Source organism: Pelophylax lessonae (assembly GCF_965119305.1).
Source record: "Pelophylax lessonae genome assembly, chromosome: 5".
Lineage (NCBI taxonomy): Eukaryota > Metazoa > Chordata > Amphibia > Anura > Ranidae > Pelophylax > Pelophylax lessonae.
This window is the reverse complement of record NC_138772.1, coordinates 352,705,231-352,728,007: the sequence shown is the minus strand read 5'-3', so window position 1 is coordinate 352,728,007 and position 22,777 is coordinate 352,705,231. Positions and strand designations below refer to the sequence as shown.

The 22,777-nt window shown below is 42.3% G+C and overlaps 1 protein-coding gene across 1 annotated transcript in view; it reads left to right on the top strand.

Annotated features, from left to right (window-relative positions):
• LOC309556248 (Y+L amino acid transporter 2-like) overlaps positions 1-10,577 on the top strand; it is a 52,513-nt gene extending 41,936 nt beyond the window's left edge. The window contains exons 8-9 of the mRNA XM_082258662.1: positions 2,457-2,640; positions 10,383-10,577. Coding sequence (XP_082114788.1) covers positions 2,457-2,640; positions 10,383-10,465 — 267 coding nt within the window. The 3' untranslated portion in view covers positions 10,466-10,577. The remainder of the gene's footprint in view (positions 1-2,456; positions 2,641-10,382) is intronic.
• The last annotated feature ends 12,200 nt before the right edge of the window (positions 10,578-22,777 follow it).

Below are 22,777 nucleotides of genomic sequence, written 5' to 3'. Positions count from 1 at the left end.
TACAGCTTTGAATCCATGTGTACAAAACTTATGTGCATTTCAAAATCCTGAATACGTTATCTATATGGCCTGCAAAGTACAATAACTTTAAAGTAGAACTTTTTTTTTATTTTGGATAGAGCTGGGGAGGGTTATTTTTTTAATTTAGTTTTTTTTGCCAGTTGTGTCCTATTAGAGAGTTTTACCTTCACTTCCAGTAGCCAAAACAGGAGGTGAGAGGAATACCCTGCAAACTAAGGGAATTCCTTGGTCATCAGAACAAGTGTCCCTGTTGGAAGATTTCCCCTCTTTAACTTTTCTAGGGACAACCCAAAATTTAGGATTTTCATTTACTTGTATTTTACTTTCAATGATAACGGTAAACAAGGCAAAACAAGAGGGCGAAGCTCCCTAATGGGGGCACAGACAGCAAATGAATTCTAATAGGAGTTCAAATCCATCTCCACTCTATCCAAAACTAACTTAGTTATACTTTAACATTAAAAAAACATTATATATGGCTGTAAACCTACAACAGCCCCAAGCCAAGCCATTTTCAAGACATAACAGAAATTCCCCCTCTCCAGTACATCAGCCCCACCCAGAACCCCTTCTTCCCCCTCTGGACCAGCAATTTTCAAGAAGCAAGAGAAATTCCCCTGTTCTAGTACTTTAACCCCACCTTCTTTACCCCTGCCCACTAATTTTCAAGACACATTAGAAATTCCACCCTCCAACTACTTCTCCCCAGTCTGTTTTTAGACTTAAAAGCAGACGCCCCCCTTGAACAGTGAAATGGTGCTGTGCTAGGGCCACCTGAAGGTAGCACTTGCCAAGCAGGACCCCTCTGTTGAACCAAAAGGGCCCAGAGCTAGTACGGGAGTACAGCCTGTATCCTCCATATTTACAGTCCAGCCTATTTCAAGTCTAGACTAGAGTGCACACTTTGTATTAATAAAATAAACATGGGGGGAGATCTACTAAAATGGAGAGTGCAAAATCTGATGTACCTCCGCATAGAAACCAATCAGCTTCCATGTTCTGTTGTCAAAGCTTAATTAAACAAGCTGACGGTAGAAGTTAATTGGCTACCATGCACAGCTGCATCAGATTGTGAGTGCACCAGTTTTAGTAAATCTCCCCCATAGTGTCTGCTCCCCACCAGGACACTAAGGCAAGCCATTAATGATTTGATTTTCTTTCCTTCCACGATTGGTGCAAAGAAAGTAAGTTGTTCATTCCCCCTATCAACACAGTTCATGTCGATAAGGAAGTCCCTCCCGTAGAGCTATTGTTCTGCCAGCAGCAAGCCTTTCCAGCCGGCAGAACACAATGATTACTGCTGACTGCTATAACCGCCAACCGTAATTGCATGTAAAAAATCCAACAGGCTGGTTGTACTCAAGCCGAGCGATTGATCGACTTGGGTACAACCAGGCTGCCCATAGATGGATCGCATCTCGGACGGTCCCTGCTGAACCGGCTTACATTCATTCCATCCACAGCAGGCTGTAAGAAAGATCAGAACAAACCAAATAAACATTAAACCATTATAAACCATGGAATTTATTTTCTATATAGATATACTGTATGTATAATATATTATATACTGTACATATATTGCTGCATAATCTTGTCACTATGCACATGGAACACTCTTTCAGATTTAAATAAATACATATATATATATATATATATACACATACACACATATACTGTATATCTACAGTATATATATATATATATATATATATATATATATATATATATATATATATATAAATACAGTATATTTATAGGATTTTAGTCCATAGCTGTTTTAAAAGCTATCCATGTGAGCCTTCACAGCTGTTTCAAGTATCTTAGTACAGCTAAATTCCAGACTGATTTGTCCCAGGCTGACATCCAGTTGTTTATTCCATAGGATATATTTATAAAACTAACCAAGAATTCAGGGCCCTATTTTTAATTTTAGGTTATTTTGAATTTAAGCACTGTCTTGAAGGCTTATTAATAGATTTGTGTTAAATATAGTAAATCGTTTTTTGCTTGGTATTCTAAAAAAAGACCCAGTACAGAAAAAATATAAGTTTGTACTTCTTCCCACTCCTTTCCAGATAAGTAAACTAAATTATTTTTTATAGTTTTTGTGTGTTCTCTTTTAACTAGTTGTTTTGTGATTGTCTACTACTAAATTATTACTTCTTTCATTTTTATGTTTTTTTTTTTACATGTTCCAAATAAACTAAAACAAACTAACCAACAAAATAAGCAATATAGTGTTTCATTCCTTCTCTCTAAAAAAAATGATTTAAAAAAGTTCAGTCTGTACATTCTTTATATTTCATATTTACTGAAATTCATAAGATGACCTACATACAGGACCGCTGTAAGACGTTATTCATAATCAAAAGTTTCTTACAACACAATGTATGTATATTTCTTTATTAGTCAATGTTGGTTTCTTTTCTTTGCAGCTGAGCTTGTTTTTCCCAGTGGTATACTGTATATGCAGTGTGCTTCTGGTAGCCGTCCCACTCTACAGCGATCTTGTAGATTCACTTGTTGGAGTTGCTGTTGTTCTTTCTGGGGCCCCTGTATACTACCTGTGTCTCCACCTTTCTTCTGAAAAACAGCCAGCATTTATTCAGAAATCCCTGGGTAAGGATGTTGCTTGAATGTTGCTAAACTCTTATCAGTATGAAGGCTTGCCTTAGAAGAGGAACGAAAAAATGTACAGCAGGATATAAACTCATACACAGGGGTGTATTTATTATAAAAGAAAAAAAAGTTGCGTAACATATCTCCGTTACAGCATAAAATACTCAATTTTGGCCACTAGATGGTGCTAATTATCACTTAGATTTTCTATGATACATATCGCCATCTAGTTGTCAAATAGAATATTTCCCATTTATGATACTTTGCAACATCTAGTGGCCGAATGCAGTATTTTCTGGTTTAAATCAATAGAAAACATTTGACCAGAACAAGAAATACCCAACCCTATAAGCATTCATTTTATGCCACCATTCACACATAACCAATATACATAAGTACTTTCACTGGGCGAATTGCTATGCTCTTTATAAATAGACCACTAAGTGTTTATTAACCACTTCACCTCCGGAAGATTTACCCCCCTTCATGACCAGGTCATCTTATGTGATACAGCACTCTGCTATTTTAACTGACACTTGCGCATTCGTGCAACACTGTACCCACATAAATTGTCCTTTTTTTTCCCACAAATAGAGTTTTCATTTGGTAGTATTTGATCACCTCTGCGTTTTTTTATTTTTTGTGCTATAAACAAAAAAAAAAAAAACAATTAAAAAAAAAAAAACATTTTTTACATTCTGCTATAAAACACAGCCAATAAAAATAAATTTAAAAATTGAATTTCATGACAGACTCCATGGCAGCATACGTTCGGGCAGCCCCCACTCCCATAAATCTTTGCTCCCTTTCAGCATCCATGTTCCTTTTTTGTCCTCCTCTGGAAAGCACATGGAGAGGTGCGTTCCTACCTTCAACGGATGTCAAGTGAATGGTTCGGCATGGATGGCCACGGCATAGTCATTTTACCTCCGCTAAGCCCTTACTCTTAGCTGGGTATGGAGGGGGCAATCGAAGATACCTTGTGCTGGAGCATTTGGTGCGACCAGAAAGCCCAGCTGCTGCCGGTGCCCCTGTGTTGCCCGAAGACCGGTGTTGATATGTGTCCGTGCCTAAACTGAAGTGCTGAGCAAGTATGGTCCTTACCTTATTTCTTTTGTGTCTCTTCTTCTCTGATTATTCTGTGGATGAGCCTTCCCTGGTCGCCTAGCGGTTCTTCTGCAGCATCCTCCCCCTTCCTCCCCTCCCTTTGTGGTTTGGGCTGTGTATTTTATCTTTCCTGGGGTACTGGGGGGTATGGAGTCATTTTCCTAGCTGCCTGCGTTCCAGGCTGGCCTCTGTTGTGGTTCCGGGTCTGTTTGCCCGATCTACGCATGGGCGGCTGGGTCCGAAAGCAAGGCTTGGTCGCACATGCGCAGTTGCAGCAGTGTGACATCATTGGCACATGCGCAGTTCGCCACGCTGGCGGCGACATTTTTAAAAGGGAAAAGTGCCTGGTTGCTGGTGGGAATGCCAGTAGTGTTTCAGTGGCTTCCCCAGGCACAAGGAGCTCTGCTATTAGGTTTGTATTGGAGGAATGTCTCCTCTCCTCCTTCAGTCCTCCCCCCCGGCTTAAAGGTACAGTGTTACATATTTATCTTCTGTCCTCAGTATCTGCACTACAGCTATGATGGAGACGTCTCCGCCCCCATGTGGCCAGCCCACACATGGCAGGTACTTTTTGGGTGGGAGGCTCTGTTCCCTCTGTTCTTTCTGTTATGTTCCCTAGTATGTTTCTCTCTAGCTCTTTCAGGTCCGATCCGCAGCATAATGCACGCAAAGAGGATCGCCATCTAAAAACGCAGCACCGGCATTCCTCCTCCAGGTCAAGGCGTAGATCCCCTTCCAGCTCAAGGCACCGTGGTGAAGGTCTGGCCTCTCCATCCAGAGCCCACGGCCACTCGGATCATTCTTGGGAAAAGAAATGCTGGGGATGTGGCCTGCAGGTTCCAGAAAGTGAAAGTGGGAGCATGGACCAGCATCTGGAGTCTGTGGTGAGACATGTCCTCAGAGATTCCCTGTCTGACTTTGGAGTCACCCGCCAAAGTGCAACTTCAGTCCTGCCTCTGAAAGAGAAGCTCAAGGTCATGATTTCTTGGAGTTTTCCCAGCCGAGGCTTGTTGTCGGAGAGCGATTCGGAAATGGACGATCCCTGTTTGGGGTTCGATCTTGGCCTTGTTCCTTCTCTGGTGAAGGCGGAAAGGGAGGCCCTCAGTTGGGAAGATCCAGCGGTCTCTTCCCTAAACAGAAGAAGTTCTTCAAACAGTTAAGCATGGAGCGTATGGATTTTCCATTCATAGGAGAATTGGGGGAAATTAACACTGAAGAGTGGAACAAGGTGGAGAGGAAGAATTCCATGATCTCTAAAATGTCGAAGCTCTATCCGTTTAAACAGGAGGAGGTCAAGCACTTAGAGTCTCCTCCTCTGGTCGATGCGGCCGTAATGAGGCTCATTAAACACGTAACTCTTCCTCTGGAGGATACGGTTTCCTTTAAAGACCCTTTGGAAAGAAGAATTGATTCTGATCTTAAGCGGGTCTATCTTACAGCAGGCATGGCCTGAAAACCAGTCCTAGCCCTGGCCCCAACGTCTAAAGCAATGGAGATTTGGACCGAGGGCATAGATGAGACCCTCAGAAGTGTCTTGGAGGAAGTGGCCAGGAGCTCCCCCATTCAGGAGTTGAAGATGGCTTTGGCGTTCCTGGGCGAGGCATCCATTGACATCATCTGCCTTTTGGTCCGGGTTATGTTATCCTCCATTACCGCCAAGCGCACACTTTGTCTCCGGCCTTGAATGGCCGACGCTGCGTCTAAGCAGGTGTGGTGCCGGATCCCATTTGAGGGTTCTTCTCTTTTTAGGAACAATTTGGAGAGTGCTATAACTCAGGCCACTGGTGGTAGGTCGGGATTCCTCCCCCAGGATAGGCGCCTGATTGGCCAAAAACGAGCTCCACCAAGGAAGCAAAATGTAGGTCGCGCCAGGGAGGCGCGTAGCTACAAGCCCGGCAAAAGCTTTGGAAGGAGCTGGAAATCTAGGCAGTCCTCATTTCAGAAGGCCTCAAAAGAAATTCGTCTGGTGATCGAGAGGCTGCGAAGTCCTTTTGAGATTGGGCCCCCTCAGACATGTTGGGCGAGGGCTCGTCTCTTCCACTTTCGGCATGTCTGGGCGGCCTCAATCCGGGACCCCTGGACTGTCAAAACGGTCTCTATGGGTCACTCCTGGACCTTCGACAGCAACCCCGAACTCAAGTTCGCCCCCACTTCACTCCCTTCATCAGAAGAAAAAAGTCGGACTCTTCTTTCCTATGTAGATTTCCTGTTAGTTCAGGGCACAGTGGTTCCCATTCCAGAGATCAAAAGAGGGGAAGGAATCTACTCACCTCTTTTCATGGTCCGGAAAAAGAACGGCGCCAGGAGGCCCGTCATAGACCTCACACATCTAAACCGGTTTATCCGCAAAGAAAAATTAAAAATGGAATCTCTGTTGACAATCCAGCATTCAGGCCAGCCAGGAGATTGGCTAGTATCCATAGATCTAAAGGACGCATATTTTCATGTTTCCCATCAAGAGGTTTTCAGACGTTTCTCCGCTTCGCCAGAGAGCGGACTCACCTCCAGTTTACTTGTCTCCCCTTCGGGCTTTCTACATCGCCTCATACATTTTAGAAGGTCTTGTTGGCAGTGGTGGTCTTAATCAGAGTCAGGGCCACCAGGGTGCATCATTACTTGGACGATCTACTCCTCCTAAGACAGGTCCCAGTTCCTTGAGCACAGAGGCCAAGTCATCGTGTTTCTCCAGGAGTTCAGGTGGATCCTGAATATCGACAAGAGTCACCTGGTGCCCACTCAGTCTCTCATTTTTATGGGGGCTCAGTTTAATACAGCGGAAGGTACCATCTCTCTGCCTGAGGAAAAGATTCTGGTAATCCGGGACAGGATTGCGCTTGCCCTCTCTTACTCCCATCTCACTGCCCAACAGTGCCTGAAAATAGTTGGGACTCTAGTAGCCACAGCCCCCAGGGTGAAGTGGGCATTATGGAAGATGTGGCCCTTCCAGAAAGGCTTTCTTCAGTAGTGGACATCAGGGGACTTAGTCCAACGTATCTATCTAACTGCAACTATGAAGAGGTGCCTTCCCTGGTAAATGCTAAGAGAGAATCTGCTCAATTGTCACTCCATAGCTACTGTTTCGTGGGTCACGGTGACCTTGGATGCCAGCAGTACGGGTTGGGGAGCTCACTGTCTGTCAGAAATGGCACAGGGCAGATGGACCTTTCCTTCCCATGGAGTAGTCTCCAATGTTCTAGAACTCTGAGCTGCCTTCAGGGCGCTTCAGGCCTTTTATCATCTGATTCTGGGGATCTTCGTTGATGCTCAGATTGGACAACACAATAGAAGTGGCTTATGTGAAGAGACAAGGGGGAACCTGCAGCTAATTCTTGCTCCAGGAGGTGGAGCTAAATATGTTCTGGGCCCAGAGGAATCTGTCCAATTTATCGGCAGCATATGTCCCGGGGGTACAGAGCCTACAGGCGGACTTTCTCTTGGATCACGCTCAACAACGAGTGGTCTCTCCACGAAGAAGTCTTCGAGTGAGTTCAGTCCCTGGGGTTCTTCCCAGAGGTCGACCTCTTTGCGGCTCCATGCAACAAGAAGCTATGAAAATACTACCCAAGGTTCCGAGATCCTCAGGCCTTTGGGGTAGATGCCCTCACGGACCATTGGATGTTTCACAGAGCCTATGCCTTCCCACTGGTCCTGATTTATTCTTCAATTTCTACGAAGGCTCAGCATGGAAGCAGTGGAAGTCCTGGCAATAATTTCATACTGGCCCAAGAGACCATGGTTTCCTTTACTTGACGCTGCTCAGTTACCGGGCCCCGATCTCCCTACCTCCCAGGCCGGATCTGTTGTCTCAGGGCTCTACTCTACACCTGTGCTCGCCACTTCTGCATCTCAAGGTTTGGTTCTTGAGAGGGGGAGGTTGGAGGCCCTAGGATGTCCGGTAGAAGCTATTCCTACTCTTCTGAACACTCGGAGAAGTAGCACTAATAGAGTTTATGAGAGAATATGGTCATAGTTTTCTAGCTATTTGTCTCCTAGGGCTGGCCCAGATGAGGCACCTACGATCCAGGATATTCTAGGCTTTTACAGGCAGGTTTGGATTTGTCCCTGTCGGTTAGCTCACTTCCGGTGCAGGTGTCAGTCATCTCAGCCTTCATGGGAGTGTCTTGGGCTAGGCATTTGCTGGTCAGTCAGTTTTTCAAGGGTGCAATGAGACTTATGCCTCAAAGGAAGCCAAGATTTCCCAAATGGGACCTTCCCTTGGTCTTGGATTTCTTCTCTTCAGTCAGTTCGGCCTCTAGCGGGCCTCTATCAATTAAGGAGCTCACACTCAAAACCGTGTTCCTGGTGGCCATTACATCAGCAAAGAGGGTCTCCGAGATCCAAAGCTTAGGCTCTAGAGAGCCGTTCCTAACCTGCTTCCCGGACAGAGTGGTCTTAATACCTATGCTGGGGTTGACTCCCAAAGTAACCTCTGTCTTTTATAAAAACCAAGGCATTGTTCTTCCCAACTTTAGGACAGGGGAAGACTCTCTGGTCCATCCGTTTGATGTGGGTGATACCCTGAAGCAGTATCTGGCAGCCACGGCTTCCTTCCGTCAGTAAGAGTTTCTCTTCGTTCTTCATGGGAAGAAAAAGGGGATGCGTGCCTCGTCCAGAGCGGTGCTGCATGGATTGTTCAGGCTCTTCAGTAAGCATACAAAGCAAAGGGCTTGGCTCCTCCGGAGGCGGTGACGGCACATTCAAACCGAAGTGTCTCTACGTCTTGGGCAGTCTCTAGGCATGTCGCTCCTGAAGTGATCTGCAGGTCAGCTTCCTGGTCATCTATCAACACCTTCCTGTCCCATTATTGTGTTGAACTGGCTGCCTAATCTTCTGTTAATGTTTGTGTTCAAGTACTGTCTGTTGATGGTACCAATTAAATGTTTTGTTCAGCATCTGCCCACCCGGTGTGTATGGCGAGTTATTTCCCGAACGTATGCTGCCATGAAGTCTGCCAGAAAAACGGAAAATGGTCTGTCAAATACTTACCATAATTTTCCTTTCCTGATGGACTCCATGGCAGCGGGAGTTCCCTCCCAGTTCCTGAGTAGGCTAGTTACAGAACATGGATGCTTAAAGGGAGCAAAGATTTATGGGAGTGGGTCCTATAGGGTAGGAGAGCAGGCAGGGCTACCCAAACATATGCTGCCATGGAGTTAATCAGAAAAGGAAAATGACGGTAAGTATTTGACAATTTTCCATTTTCTTCATCAATTTAATCAAATATGTATTCTGCTACAAAGTTTGGTAAAATAAATCCCAATAAGTATATATTAATTGGTTTGCGCAAAAGTTATAGCTTCCACAAACTATGTGATATTTTTATTTACATTTTTTTACTAGTATTAATGGCAGTGATCAGCAACTAATAGCTGGACTGCAATATTGTGGCCGACATTCTGACACTTTTGGGGGACCAGTGACACTAATACAATGATCAGTGATAAAAATATGCACTGCCACTGTACTTATGACACTGGCTGAGAAGGGGTTAACATCAGGGGTGATCAAAGGGTTAACTGTGTACCTAGCTAGTGTTTCTGTGTACTATGGAAGGTTTTTTCACTAGGGGGAGACATAGATCCTTCTCCCTGCTTTGCAGGAACTCAAGATTCATGCCTTTCCTACTGACAGAATGACAATCTGCCTTGTTTACAAAGGCAGACCGCAGTTCTGCCTGTGTAACAAAGGGTGGGCAAGTGACGGCGGACATCGAGTCTGCGCTACACGCCGCTCAGCTCCTGCTGTGTATAATCACAGCGGGAGCAACCTGCCACTGGCGCTCATTTGCGTCTACTACCTGAAAGAGCCAGATCACGTATATACTGTATATATACGTGATCGGGCGCAGAGGTGCCATCCTGTACCAGTAAAAACTGTTATAGGGCGGACCTATGAAGATCAATTCAATTTTCCACCATTTTATAGCATTTGCAATTAATATTAGTGTTTATGTTAATCAGTGTTTGGCTGTTTAGTGTGGTGTGTGGAAATGTACACCTTAAAGATAATTCATTCCCCATGGTGGATACAAATTTAGGTCTTTTAAATAGTTTTTTTGGATTTATAGCTGGCAATGGAATGCCCACAGAGTGTCTTTTGCCCAGCCCCCTCACCCCTGCAGGTTCTACTATGTAAAAAATAGTCACACCAGGATTTGAAGTGAGGAGTGAGGTCAAAACACAGATCCTAGTGGCAGGGGAACCGAGAGGGATAAGGAGGCTGATGTGCTCTGCCCAATGGATACTTCATAATGCTTATTAATTTAAGAAGATCCAATTTTTGGCTTATGCAAAATTGGCAAGATATGCATGCTATCTTTTTATGAAGTATCTGTGTGGCAGTCCTTTAGGACCTTAGTCCCAGGACATTTGGTCTGTTTACTCCTTCCCTAACACTAGCCTGCAACTTTAGTTTATGCTTGTGCCCCTCTGTGTTCAGACATTCCATTGTCATCTGAAGATAGGTAGCATGATCAAGAAACCATCTCTTGCTGCAGATCATCTGTAGCTTTGCTGTATAAAAACAACCCTGACCTCAATCAATGTAACTGTTCTTCACATCATATGAGAAATTAAAAAGTATTTGTAAAAGGAGATGTATTTATAATCACCAATGTTATGTGTTATTTTTTGTAGGTTTCATTTCTTTGTACACACAGAAGATATGTATGTGCTGTGTTGCCCAGTCACCAGAAGAAGAAGAAGAGAAGTATAAATAGGCAAATGCTGAAGGTGCCTAATGACTATACAGTATTTAACACTGAACACCGTACAGATATAAAATATACATATAAATGCAGTTCAGTAATCATTAAAGTGTTACTAAACCCAGGACCCTGCATTCACTATATCTATTCTCCCACAGTACACAGAAGATGGAAATGTAATAATTTTAGAAAATATAAACTTTTCTCATCAGCAGTATATAGCAGTCTTGTGACTTCTATCAGTGTCTGGTTAAAGCTTGTAGGAGGAGTTTTCATTCTCCTCTGACTGTCCTATAAAGGCTGCAAGAGCCCTGACCCTCTTTCTGGACCAGGGGTCGGAACCTTTTTGGCTGAGAGAGCCATAAACACCACATATTTTCAATGTAATTCAATGTAATTCCGTGAGAGCCATACACTATATTTCAGGGGTCGGGAACCTTTATTTAATATTCATATTCATGGACCGCAGCTATACAGTGAGTAGATGGAGCCATTTGAAAGTGCCTGGATTCCGGTCGGGAAGAGAGCAGAGCAGGCAGGTATGCAATGAGGCCGGAGTGGTTAAGCGCCTGCAGGCCTGCGAGTGATGGAGGTGAGTATAGGCCCTGAGAAAATGGCGGCAAGCCACTGAAGGCCTCCGAAGTGGATGTGAGAGCCAGCTCCAGCGGGTCCCTGGGTGTCAGAGGGGAAGGAGATCGTGTCTGTCAGGGCACAGGGAGCGGATGGCAGGTCTCCTTACCGGGCAGGGATTGTCAAGGCCCTCAGATGCACAGCACATTAGCCAGCGGCGGTACCGCGAGTAGGCCGCGGGGTCCGTAGCGCAGCAATCCGGTCACCCAGAGATGAACTGAGGGTAGTGGTGGGTAGCCCACAAAGTGTACCATCGATGGGTGCAGAAATCTCCTTGGCACCGGGCACAGCTATGCAGATGGCACTGGATTGAGTGGTAGACGCGGTGGAGCTCTGGGACTACATGTCCAGCGTGGCTCACGTCCGGACACGCCCCCCTTTATTAAAGATTTGTCTGCGAGCCAGATGCAGCCATCAAAAGAGCCCCGTCTGACTCGCGAGCCATAGGTTCCCTACCCCTGGTCTGGACAGTGCTGATTGGCCCTGTGCTGACCACAAGCACCCTCCCAATAAAAAAATAATAAAAAAAAAAAAAGCTCTAGCAATATATATACCAAACTGAGCAGGTACAGAATGCCTCCAAGGCTCTGTACTATCAGGAGATGGAGTGGGGACTGTGGAAGAAGGGGAGGATCAGAGAAGGCAGGATCAAACATCTTTTTACACCATGCAGAGGATTAACCCCCTTAAGTTCCTCAGTGCGTATAACAAGCATGCCTTAATGCATATACAGTCTGATTTTACTGTTGTGGGTTTAGTAACACTTTATTCATTTTTTTTTTTTTTTTTCAACGCAAGTTGTATAAGTACCTTCATTTCACCTGGTATTAGCCTCTTGCATTCCCTGTACAGCAGGGCTGGAGTGTGAGAGGAAAAAGCAGTACAAGGAGCCAATCATTTCATTTGCTGACAAGAAGCATGCTTCTTCTTTTCACCATCCAGTCATTGGCTGGGGTGGGTCCAGGATGACTTGTGTTTGAATGATGCTGTGCATCAGACTGAGGACATCTTGTGGCAGTAAAACATACTGCGGGGGGAACTCTGGATTAAAGATAATACAAGAAAAGCTGGTTTTGTTATTTTAATGGATTGTGGTCATTTTTATTTTTTTTACTTTTGGCTGAAGTTCTGCTTTAAAATTGGGTTTCCCTCAGATGGTGTTACTATATGCAGATTTATTACTGACGATATCGACAAAGCAGGATTTGATCAGGATTGTGATACCTTGCCTAATAAGAATATCCACAAATTTCTGTACATTTGAACCTAAAGTTGTTGTACAAATAAAATTTTCTGTTAGTTTACCCCATGCTGTTTTGCATTTAATTTTTTTTTTAAATCTGCCGGCCGAACGATAAACCAACGATAAATTGAAAGGTTAATGTGTTTCTCGGCCGACCCGTTTGCACTAGGTATATGTGACAAACTGAATTAATTTATGTCCATTGAACGATTTAACTTTCGTAATTCAGTCATTACATGATGGCACGGTCGTCTGCTCTCATGGCTGAGTTTTCATTTTTCGAAAATGAGTTCGTCCGATATTTCGGCTAGTGTATGGCCAGGCCAGCATTACTCCCTTAAAGCTGAATTCCAGATGTTTTTGTGTTTATTAAAAGTCAGCAGCTACAAAAAGTGTAGCTGCTGACTTTTAATAAGCACAGACTCACCTGTCCCAGGATCCAGCGATGGGGCTGCCCGAACCCTCTGTTCTCTCCTTTTCCTCTCCCCGGTGCCGGCATTACAAGTGTGGGCACACGGCTGTGACAGCTTGCAGCTTCACAGTGGGCTGAGCACTGCGCATGTGTGAGTGGCGCTGCGCCTCCTTAATGGTTGGGCAGTCTTCTGGGACCTGTGATGTGTCCCAGAAGGTTGCAGGGAGGGGGGAAAGGAGAACTTTTGCTTGGATTGCCTAAGCAGTTCGAGCGGAAGTGGGACCGGGCACCTGTCAAAACTAGGCACCCGCTCCACCCAAAAAAATGACATTCCAAATGTGGCAATGGAGGGGGGAAGGAGTGCTTAAAGCGGAACTTCCCCTTTTGGGTGGAGCTCCGCTTCAACCTCTTGCTGTCCGTGTATTGCATATGTGCAGCAGGAAAGAAAATGGACTTTAGCATGAAATGCTCTACATATGCGTCCATGAATGACTGAGGTTTCTCTGGTGAGAGTGCATACACTGGGAATTCTCAGCACAGTGACCCGGTTACTAGTAATGATCAGGAGGTGTCAGGACCAGCTCCCAAGCATGTGACCATGCGAAGGGCCACGTGGTCGGGCCTTCCTGCCCCTGGGCATAAAGACCCAGCTATAGGGATGCCAGGGCTGGACAAGAGGGATTAAAAACTGGTTTGACTGATCTATCCAAAACGAAAAATATGGCTTTTTCTTAACAAACCATTTTAAATGGGTTATTTCATTTTATATGGTTTAAGCAAATCTGTCATTGACGTATGTCATTTTGAAGGGTCTGATGTCATAGTCATATTTTATTAGATGTAAATTAGAATAACCTCTGCACTCCCTATTTCACATCTGGTACTCAACCCTCAAGATACAGTGTTCAAATCAAAAGTGTAAAATAAATAAACAACAAAACTTAGTGTGTTAATGAAAATATGGATGTGTGTATGACTGTGAACAAAATACCACTGTGTGAAGTTATTGTGGTTGCTGCGTGCACACAATTATATTCCTACAATGTATCCCAATGGTAAATCAAAATACGGTATGTCCAGCGCTACCACCTAGTCATACAAACATAAAGTGCTCAAAACCAACAATATAAAGTATACATTGTGTTATCCTATGATATGCAATTATAATCAGAACATTATAAACATCATATCAGTGTGCAAACAATATAGCATATATATGAGAATAAAAACAATAAATGTGAAGAGTGACAGTCCTTTTTCAAATTAATGTGAAATCTATACAAAATTGATGCATGAGTGAATCCCTTGCCTGGTAAGAATGAAGAGGATGCTTCCAATAGTGTAAAATCATCAATAACACATTTTATTAAGGTAAAAAAGGTAAGCCTTACCCTACATGGCATGGGAGTAACCAATACCAAGGAGGCAGTACTCTTAAAGGGACCATTACATTGGTCATTTAGGAAGTACTCCTACCGGGAGACAAGCACCTCGGTGAGAGGGAGGCCACACTATAGGACGCTCAGCACTGAGCTATACCAGAAGATTACACGTTAGATATAATTACACATGCGTTGTAACATATCTTTAACATATCACATGCATTGTAACATATCATTACTGAGAGTACAGTGGTAATGGTAAGTGGTCAGCAATACCTTTTTTGGACTTGTTCATACATGCATCAATTTTGTATGGATTTCACATTCATTTGGAAAGGTATTAATGACCCGTCCATTGGCCCCTCAATGTGAGGAAGTTGGTATGTACCTTTAGCAGAGAAACACCCCTAAAGCATCATTTTTCCACCTCTGTGCTTGACTGTAGAGATGGTGTTCTTAGGGTAACAGCGAGTTAATGCCAAAGAGCTCAATTTTGGTCTTATCTGAACACAGCACTTTCCCCCAATCCTTCTCTAAATCATTTAGATGTTCATTGGCATGACTGTACATTTCACTTCTTGAGGAGAGGGACTCACCGTGTTTGGAGGAAGAAAAATGCTGACTATGACCCCAAGAACACCATCCCTACAGTCAAGCATGGAGGTGGAAACATAATGTTTTGGGGCTGCTTCTCTGCTAAAGGTACAGACCAACTTTGCCACATTGAGGGGCCAATGGACGAGGCCATGTATTGTAAAATCTTGGAGAACTTTCTTCCCTCAGGCAGAACACTGAAGATGGGCCATGGATGGGTCTTTCAGCATGACAATGACCCAAAACATACTGCCAAGGCAACAAAGAAGTGGCTCAAGAAGAAACACATTAGGGTCATGGAGTGGCCTAGCCAGTCGCCAGACCTTAATCCTATAGAAAATGTATGGATGGAGCTGAAACTTTGAGTTGGCAAGCAACAGCCAAGAAACCTTAAGGATTTAGAGAAGATCTGTAAAAAAGAGTGGACCAAAATCCCTTGAGAGATGTGTGCAAACCTGGTCCTAGGGTACTGCCAAACTTCATATCATTAACCACTTAAGCCCCCGGGGATTTGGCTGCTCAAAGACCAGGGCCTATGTTGCGATTCGGCACTGCGTGACTTTAACAGACAATTGCGCGGTCGTGCGATGCTGTACCCAAATGAAATTGACGTCCTTTTTTTCCCACAAACAGAGATTTCTTTTGGTGGTATTTGATCACCTGTGCGATTTTTACTTTTTGCGCTATAAACAAAAAAAGAGCGTAAATTTTGAAAAAATAACAATATTTTTCACATTTTTTTATATGAAATTCCCCCCCCCCCCCAAAAAAAAACTAAAAATCACAATTTTTTAACATTTTAGGCCAATTTGTTTTCTGTTACATATGTTTGGTAAAAATAAATCACAATAAGCGTATTTTGATTGGTTTGCGCAAAAGTTATTGCGTCTTCTAACTACGGGAAAGATTTATGTCATTTTTATTGTTTTTTTTTTTTCTAGTAATGGCGGCGATCTGCGATTTTTTTTTGCGGGACTGCGACATTGCGGCGGACAGATTGGACCCTTGACTGACATTTTTTACACTTTTGGGGGTACCAGTGACATTACTACAGTAATCAATGCTATAAATATGCACTGTTACTGTAAAAATTACACTGGCAGGGAAGGTGTTAACTTTATTGGTGATTAGTGGGTTAAATGTATCCCTAGGGGCGTAATTCTAACTGTGGGGGGGCGTGGCTTCTGATGTAACCACAGAGACATATGATCCTACATAGCAGGATCGTATGATCTCTGCTGTTACACCAGGGAGAATGACAGGCGGCTTTGTTTACATTAGCCGCCTGCCTTTCTCCCTCTCCAGCAGGAGATCGCGCGTGACCGGCGGACATCGGAGCCGCGTGCTCGCCCCCTAGAGGCTCGTGGGCGACCAATGTAGCCCTACGTCGCTTTGCCTGTACGGGGCTGACTGCCGCAGTAAATAGTCGTGCAGCGGTCGGCAAGCGGTTAAAGGAAGGATAAATGGAAAAATGTACCAAGACATTCTTGATAAAAATCTGCTGCTATCTCATCTACCAGAATGATGAAGATGAAACAAGGGTGGGCATTTCAGCAAGACAATGATCCCAAACACAAAGCCAAAGAAACTCTCAATGGGTTTCAAACAAAGAAAATAAAGCTGTTAGAATGGCACAGGCAATCACCTGACTTGAATCCAATAGAAAATCTATGGAAAGAAATAAAGATCTGAGTTCATAGAAGAGGCCCATGGAACCTTCAAGATTTAAAGACTGTTTGTTTGGAAGTAAGGGCCAAAATCACACCTGAGCATTGCATGCGCCTAGTTTCTCCATACAGGAGGTGTTTTGAAGTTGTCATTACCAACAATATATTTTGCACAAAGTATTACATTTCAGTTAGTGTGCTTAATACTCTTTCCCTGTGTCATTCCATTTTATTACACATAACTTAATTTCTGAACGTATTTGTTTTGGTATTCTTTGCATGTATGGATTGCATGGGTTGTTACCAACAAGAGGTGAAAACTTCATGTCAATAGCGCCTATATTTACCTAGAAAAAATGGTAATGTGTTCATTGCTTATTTTACCCGCTGTATATATTATCTTGCACAAGATTTATAGGTCCATATGTTGAATTTTTAAAGTTTGGCAAATATAACAGAAGGGTGTGTGTGATCCCTGCGCTGTCTGAGGTGATTAGAGACTCCCTGCTGCAGCGCCACTGATACTGATACTAAACAGTTCAATGTATATTGTTATAGAGGTAGTGGTGCGCTTCAGGGGTTAGATGTTAAATGACTCCCTGAGGAAGTCACGTGACCTCGTGACGTAACGCGTAGGAGGAGCCATATACCCGTAAGTGACATTACTACGGAGCCCGATCTCCATAGCGGCGGTTGTTTGGACTTATGCTGGTTTATTTCTACAACACTGTAAGTGCAAATTTGTATATATGATAAATAAAAGTTCAAATATACTACACCATGATAGCCCTTTGTTTCTGAGCCACAATAAGGAGGATAGAACAAGAACAGCGAACCTAAATGGTCACCTATAGGAATCCAGGAAGTCTTTTATAAGGAAAAACAGGACGGATGATCTGGATTTAAGCAAACTGAGGCAAAAGGAGAAACATCCATTTAAAGTCTGGATATATACCAGAGGCATATTTTTCTTGCCTTTAAGGTGAGAGTTTAGCGCACATAGAGGTGACACACAAGGTGGAGGAGATTGAAGTCACTTTATTTAACCATTGAAGCACGGACACAAAGGAGGAAATATACACAAGATTGATTTTTGGAAAACAATATATATTGTCTGGATTTTATTTTAGCAATAACTGTATATTTTAGGCACCCCACAGTGGTGTTGATCTATTAGTTTCACCTATTAGAATCACTGTGCAGCACTTTATATGGCAATTGGAAGAAGCATGCAGCACTTTATATGAGCACCTATATATTCATCTTATTGTCATCACTGGATTGTAGTTTCATATTTTGTTTACATTTTCATGGTAGATTTTATCATTTCATATGTGAAGGAAAAAAATTTTTTTTTATTGGATTTTTATTGGATTTATTGATTGATACACACATCACCTTGGGAAACACTATGTACTAGTATTCTTTTAATTTCATTTTATGTGTGAAGGAAGATTTCATTATTATTAACATCACATGTGTAAAGGAAGATTTTGTTGACATTTGATCCACTCACTGACACATACATTGTTTTGGGAACACCACGCACCCTCATCTATAATCACCCATTAATTTCTCAACAAGTTCACTTATGAGCATACCCCTTAAACTGAGCACTTTCTGATTGGCATTTATGCACCTTACACTCACCCATTTGATTAGAGATTCAGTTAACATCTAACCCCTGAAGCGCACCACTACCTCTATAACAATTTGGCAAATATAGCTTTAATGATTGATACATAGACATTGAAACCTTCAAAATGCAGTGCTTTAAAACAGGCACTCGACATGGTTTTGTCAAAGCACGCAAGTTGTGTGAAATGCGTCGCCTCTTGTCCTCTGCTGTAAGCCTTGTACCATCTGTGCTTATTTTATTTTCTCCTGAATAAATATTTTTGAATTGCATCTTACGGGAAGTGCAGCCATTCTCATCCTTTCTATCCATGATTTTCTGCAGCAGAGGCAGGGTGTGCACCTCAGTTTGGATGTTTGTTCATTTCCAGCCCAGCAGACCCACCTGGAGCAGCGTTACCTGTATTTGGCTTTAAAACAGGCACTTAGGGTGTATTTATAAAAGATTTAAAGAACTATTCATCATTCAAAACTGAATGCACATTCATTCTGTGCAAATGCCAGCAAAATCAAATGTTACTAGGCTATTTATAGGGCTATTTGTCCTGTAATACTGCATTTACATTTGTTCTGTGCGTATATCTGCAAAATCAAATTTTGCCAGGCTATTTACTCTCCAGGATGAATGTTATTTTTTCAACATAGCGTAAATCAGAAAAATACAGAATTATGTCCATCAAATGGAGCTTACAAAATCAGCAAATACGCATGTTTTCTTATCATCAGCTCCACCTAGTGGCTATAATTCAGTCTTTTCCTGATTAATGCTATTATTATGAATGCAGATCCAATATTTACACAAAACAAAAGTATACGCAGTTTTACAGGACAAATAGCTCTACAGTTTTTTTTTTTTTTTCTAGAAATACACCTCTTAGAAATCATCCTCAATATGCAGAGCTACGCTAAATGATTGTAAGCTCTTATGAGCAGGTCCCTCCTAATCCTCTTGTAATTTATTGTATTGTACCTGTACTGTCTCCCTTTAGATTGTAAAGCACTGTAGAAACTGTTGGCGCTATATAAATCCTGAATAATATTATTTTTAGCAGGTTAAGCTGACCACAAGCCTATGTTGCCATTCACAAAGGCAGACACGATGATCCACCCTGAGGCTTGTGTTTGGCCAGCTTCTCCATAAGTTTATATGCTCCAATTAGCCTAGTCTAGGTCCTTATGTCTATCAAGTAGTAGTAGCCTCACACTCCTGGCCCATTCTCTTTAAAAAAAGAACAGCAATAAAATTGGGTTTTCAAACTTCTCAGTTACTTTTCTGGATAATAATGGATTAGTAGTGGATGTTTTATTTGTAAATGACCAAGATAAACATTTATGGAAAGTTTAAAAATGATATTTTCTTTTTCTTTCTTTTTTTTTCTTTTTTTTTAAAGGTATTTTATTAATACAAAGGTATACATACAACAGCCAAAAAACAATGGCAACAAAGCAGTTTACAAAAGACAGTAAATAAAAAGAAAATACATACATAATGACCATACAGCCATCAGTAAAAGCGATCATATTAAACCATCTTGAAACTGAATCAAAAAGTAAACCCCCTTCCCGCCCAACCATCCAACCTATACAGAAACAAAAGTGCAATGTGAGTACCAGTACCGCATTAAGAATATATAAACAGAGTTTACAGGATCACCCACAATCACGTGGGTCACCCACAATCTTCTATACCTCCAGGGATCCCGAAACCGAGTCTACCCAGACCAGCCATACTGTATTTTATCAATTTTTTTGGGACAACCCCTAGCCAAATAGGTAAGCTTGTAAAGAGGTAATGCATTATTAATAAGAGAAACCAAAGCCCCCACAGGGGGGGGGGGGGTCAGGATTCTTCCATTGCATTGCAATCATCTTTTTAGCATAAAAGAACAGAATACGAGACAACACCTTCTGAGACTGCCGGAGGCCCTCCTCAGACAGGTTTCCAAGGAGACACCTGTCAGGAGAACAGACTTTCGGAAGAGCCAGTTTTTCCTCCATGAGTCGGCAAACCCCCTTCCTGAAGACTTGGACGCTGGGGCATGTCCACACCATATGGAAAAAATCCCCCCTAGGAGCCTGACACCTTGGACATTCCGCAGAGGGAAGCCTACCCATATGATGCAATCATAGGCGTGTGCACAGGGTGTGCCAGGTGTGCCTGGGCAATCCCTAATAACCCTGTGTGGAGCAGATTCCCCCTGTTTGAACCCCTGATATTACAGCAAAGCCCCCTAATGGCTCCTACAATTTTATAAAAAATACTAAAATTGCAAGATATAATAAAAAAAATAAAAACTAATGACACTATCCACTGCCCTGACACCCCTCTCTGCCCTACTGACAGCATTGACTGCTCTACTGACACCATCAGTATAGACATGTACCTGTATACTGTATGTTTGAGCTTTGAGGTGCACACCCTAATGCAATAGGCTGTGCACACCTATGGATGCAATCTATACGGAGTATAATAAATCCTATGCAAGTAATTAGGTTGTATCACTCTGTCACCAGCTGCTATAATCCCATCAAACTGGGACTCAAGCAGCTCATCCCAAACTTCCTCTTCCAACTGTGGATTTTCTTTTTCTTTTACCTTTCTGATAGAAAATGCATGCGGAGACAACACCTCTTTTCATTGAGCTGAACAAAATGTGTTCAATTAGTTGGTGTGACAAGATTGTCAGCTGTTTCGTGGGCTTGTTTTGGAAAGGAAATTCATAGTGTTTATGTAACAGGTTTTAAACAGATGGGACATGATAGAATGTTATTGTTTTTTTTTAATACAATTACATTTATTACGTAGCAATGTCTATTACCTTTAGTGTTTTTGTATAATATTGTAAAAGGTAGGATTAGTGTATTATCCTCGTTGAAAATGGAACAGAGATTGTTTATATTAGGATCTGTATTTGGGAAAGACCCGTGACCCTATGAGCATAAATATGACCAGCCCGTGCCATTAAATGCATGCTGGTGTTCAGTACATATCAAATCACAAAAACAGCTTTTATAGCAATGCTAATTTGGGTAGCACCATCAGGACCAGGCATGTATCATCACAATGCTTCAGTGACCAAATCTCTACTCCTTTTTCAACCGCTTGCTGACTTCCCTATAGCGTATTTACTGCTACAGGGCGGCCGCACTGCACAGCATCACGTGTATATATATATATATATATATATATATATATATACGTGATCCTGCATTTGCGGGTATCGGGTGATTCTACACAGCAGGAGCGGATCAGCGGGTCCCACGTGCCAATATCCTCCGACACTCGCTGATTTTTCTGTACACAGACAGAACGGCGGTCTGCCTATGTAAACAAATCAAATTGCCGTTCTGTCAGTGCAGAAGGCATAGATCCCGTGCTACAACTCATGCCTTCCCCTAGTAAAAGCCCCTTCCCCACTACACTGAATCACCAGCTAGGCACACAGTTAATCCTTTGATCGCCCCTAGTGTTTTTTTTTTTTTTTTTTTATATTATATATTTTTATTAAGTTTTCTTGAATACATATAGACAAAAAACAAAGAAGAACAAAAAAACAACAAGTAGAAATTTACATTTGTGCATACATATATGGCATTTCCAGCTCTATAAAACATTGCCTATTCCTCAATCCCAAGGAGAAAAAAAAAAAAAAAGGGGGGGGGGGAGTGAAAGGTGAAAAAAAAACCTACCCCTAAAATCATCAAAAAACCAAAGTGCTAACACTAAAAACATCTTGTTCCAAATCTGTGAAAAAAAAATAAATTAAAAAAAAATTACTTAAGGGGAGAAATCTCCCTACCTCCTCTGTCATATTGCCGTGACTTATATTCATACGTGATAATTCTTATTATCTATCATTAAGGGGAGAAATCTCCCTACCTCCTCTGTCATATTACCGTGATTTATATTCATATATGATAATTCTTATTATCTATCATTAAGGGGAGAAATCTCCCTACCTCCTCTGTCATATTACCGTGATTTATATTCATACGTGATAATTCTTATTATCTATCATTAAGGGGAGAATTCTACCGAAACCTTACATATTATCGTGATTCAAACTCGTGCCAGAAATGGAAAAAAAAAAAAAAGGGGGGGGGGGAGGAAAGAAAAAAGAACATATAGGGAAGGGAAAAAGATCAACCTAATAGATCGATTATACCTAGTGTTAACCCCTCCCCAGCCAGTGTCATTAGTACAGTGACGGTGCATATTTTAGCCCTGATCACTGTATTAGTGTCTCTGGTCCTCAACAAAGTGTGAAAAGTGTCAGTTAAGTGTCCAATTTGTCTGCCGCAATATCGCAGTCCCGCTTTAATTTGTGATTGGCCACCTGTACTAGTAAAAATAAATAAATAAACAAAAATGCCATAAATACACTCACTGGCCACTTTATAAGGTACAGCTGTTCAATTGCTTGGTAACACAAATTGCTAATCAGCCATTCATATAGCAACAACTTAATGCATTTAGGTATGTAGATGTGGTAAGGACGACTTGCTGAAGTTAAAACCTGAGTATTGGGATGAGAAAGAAAGGAGATTTAAGTGACTTTGAACGTGGCATGGTTGTTAGGGCTGGTCTGAGTATTTCAAAAACTGCTGATCTACTGGGATTTTCATGCACAACCAACTCTAGGATTTACAGAGAATGGTCCGAAAAAGAGAAAATATCCAGGGAGTGGCAGTTGTGTGGAGGAAAATGCCTTGTTGCTTGGTAACACAAATCGCAGGCAATCACATGGCAGCAACTCATTG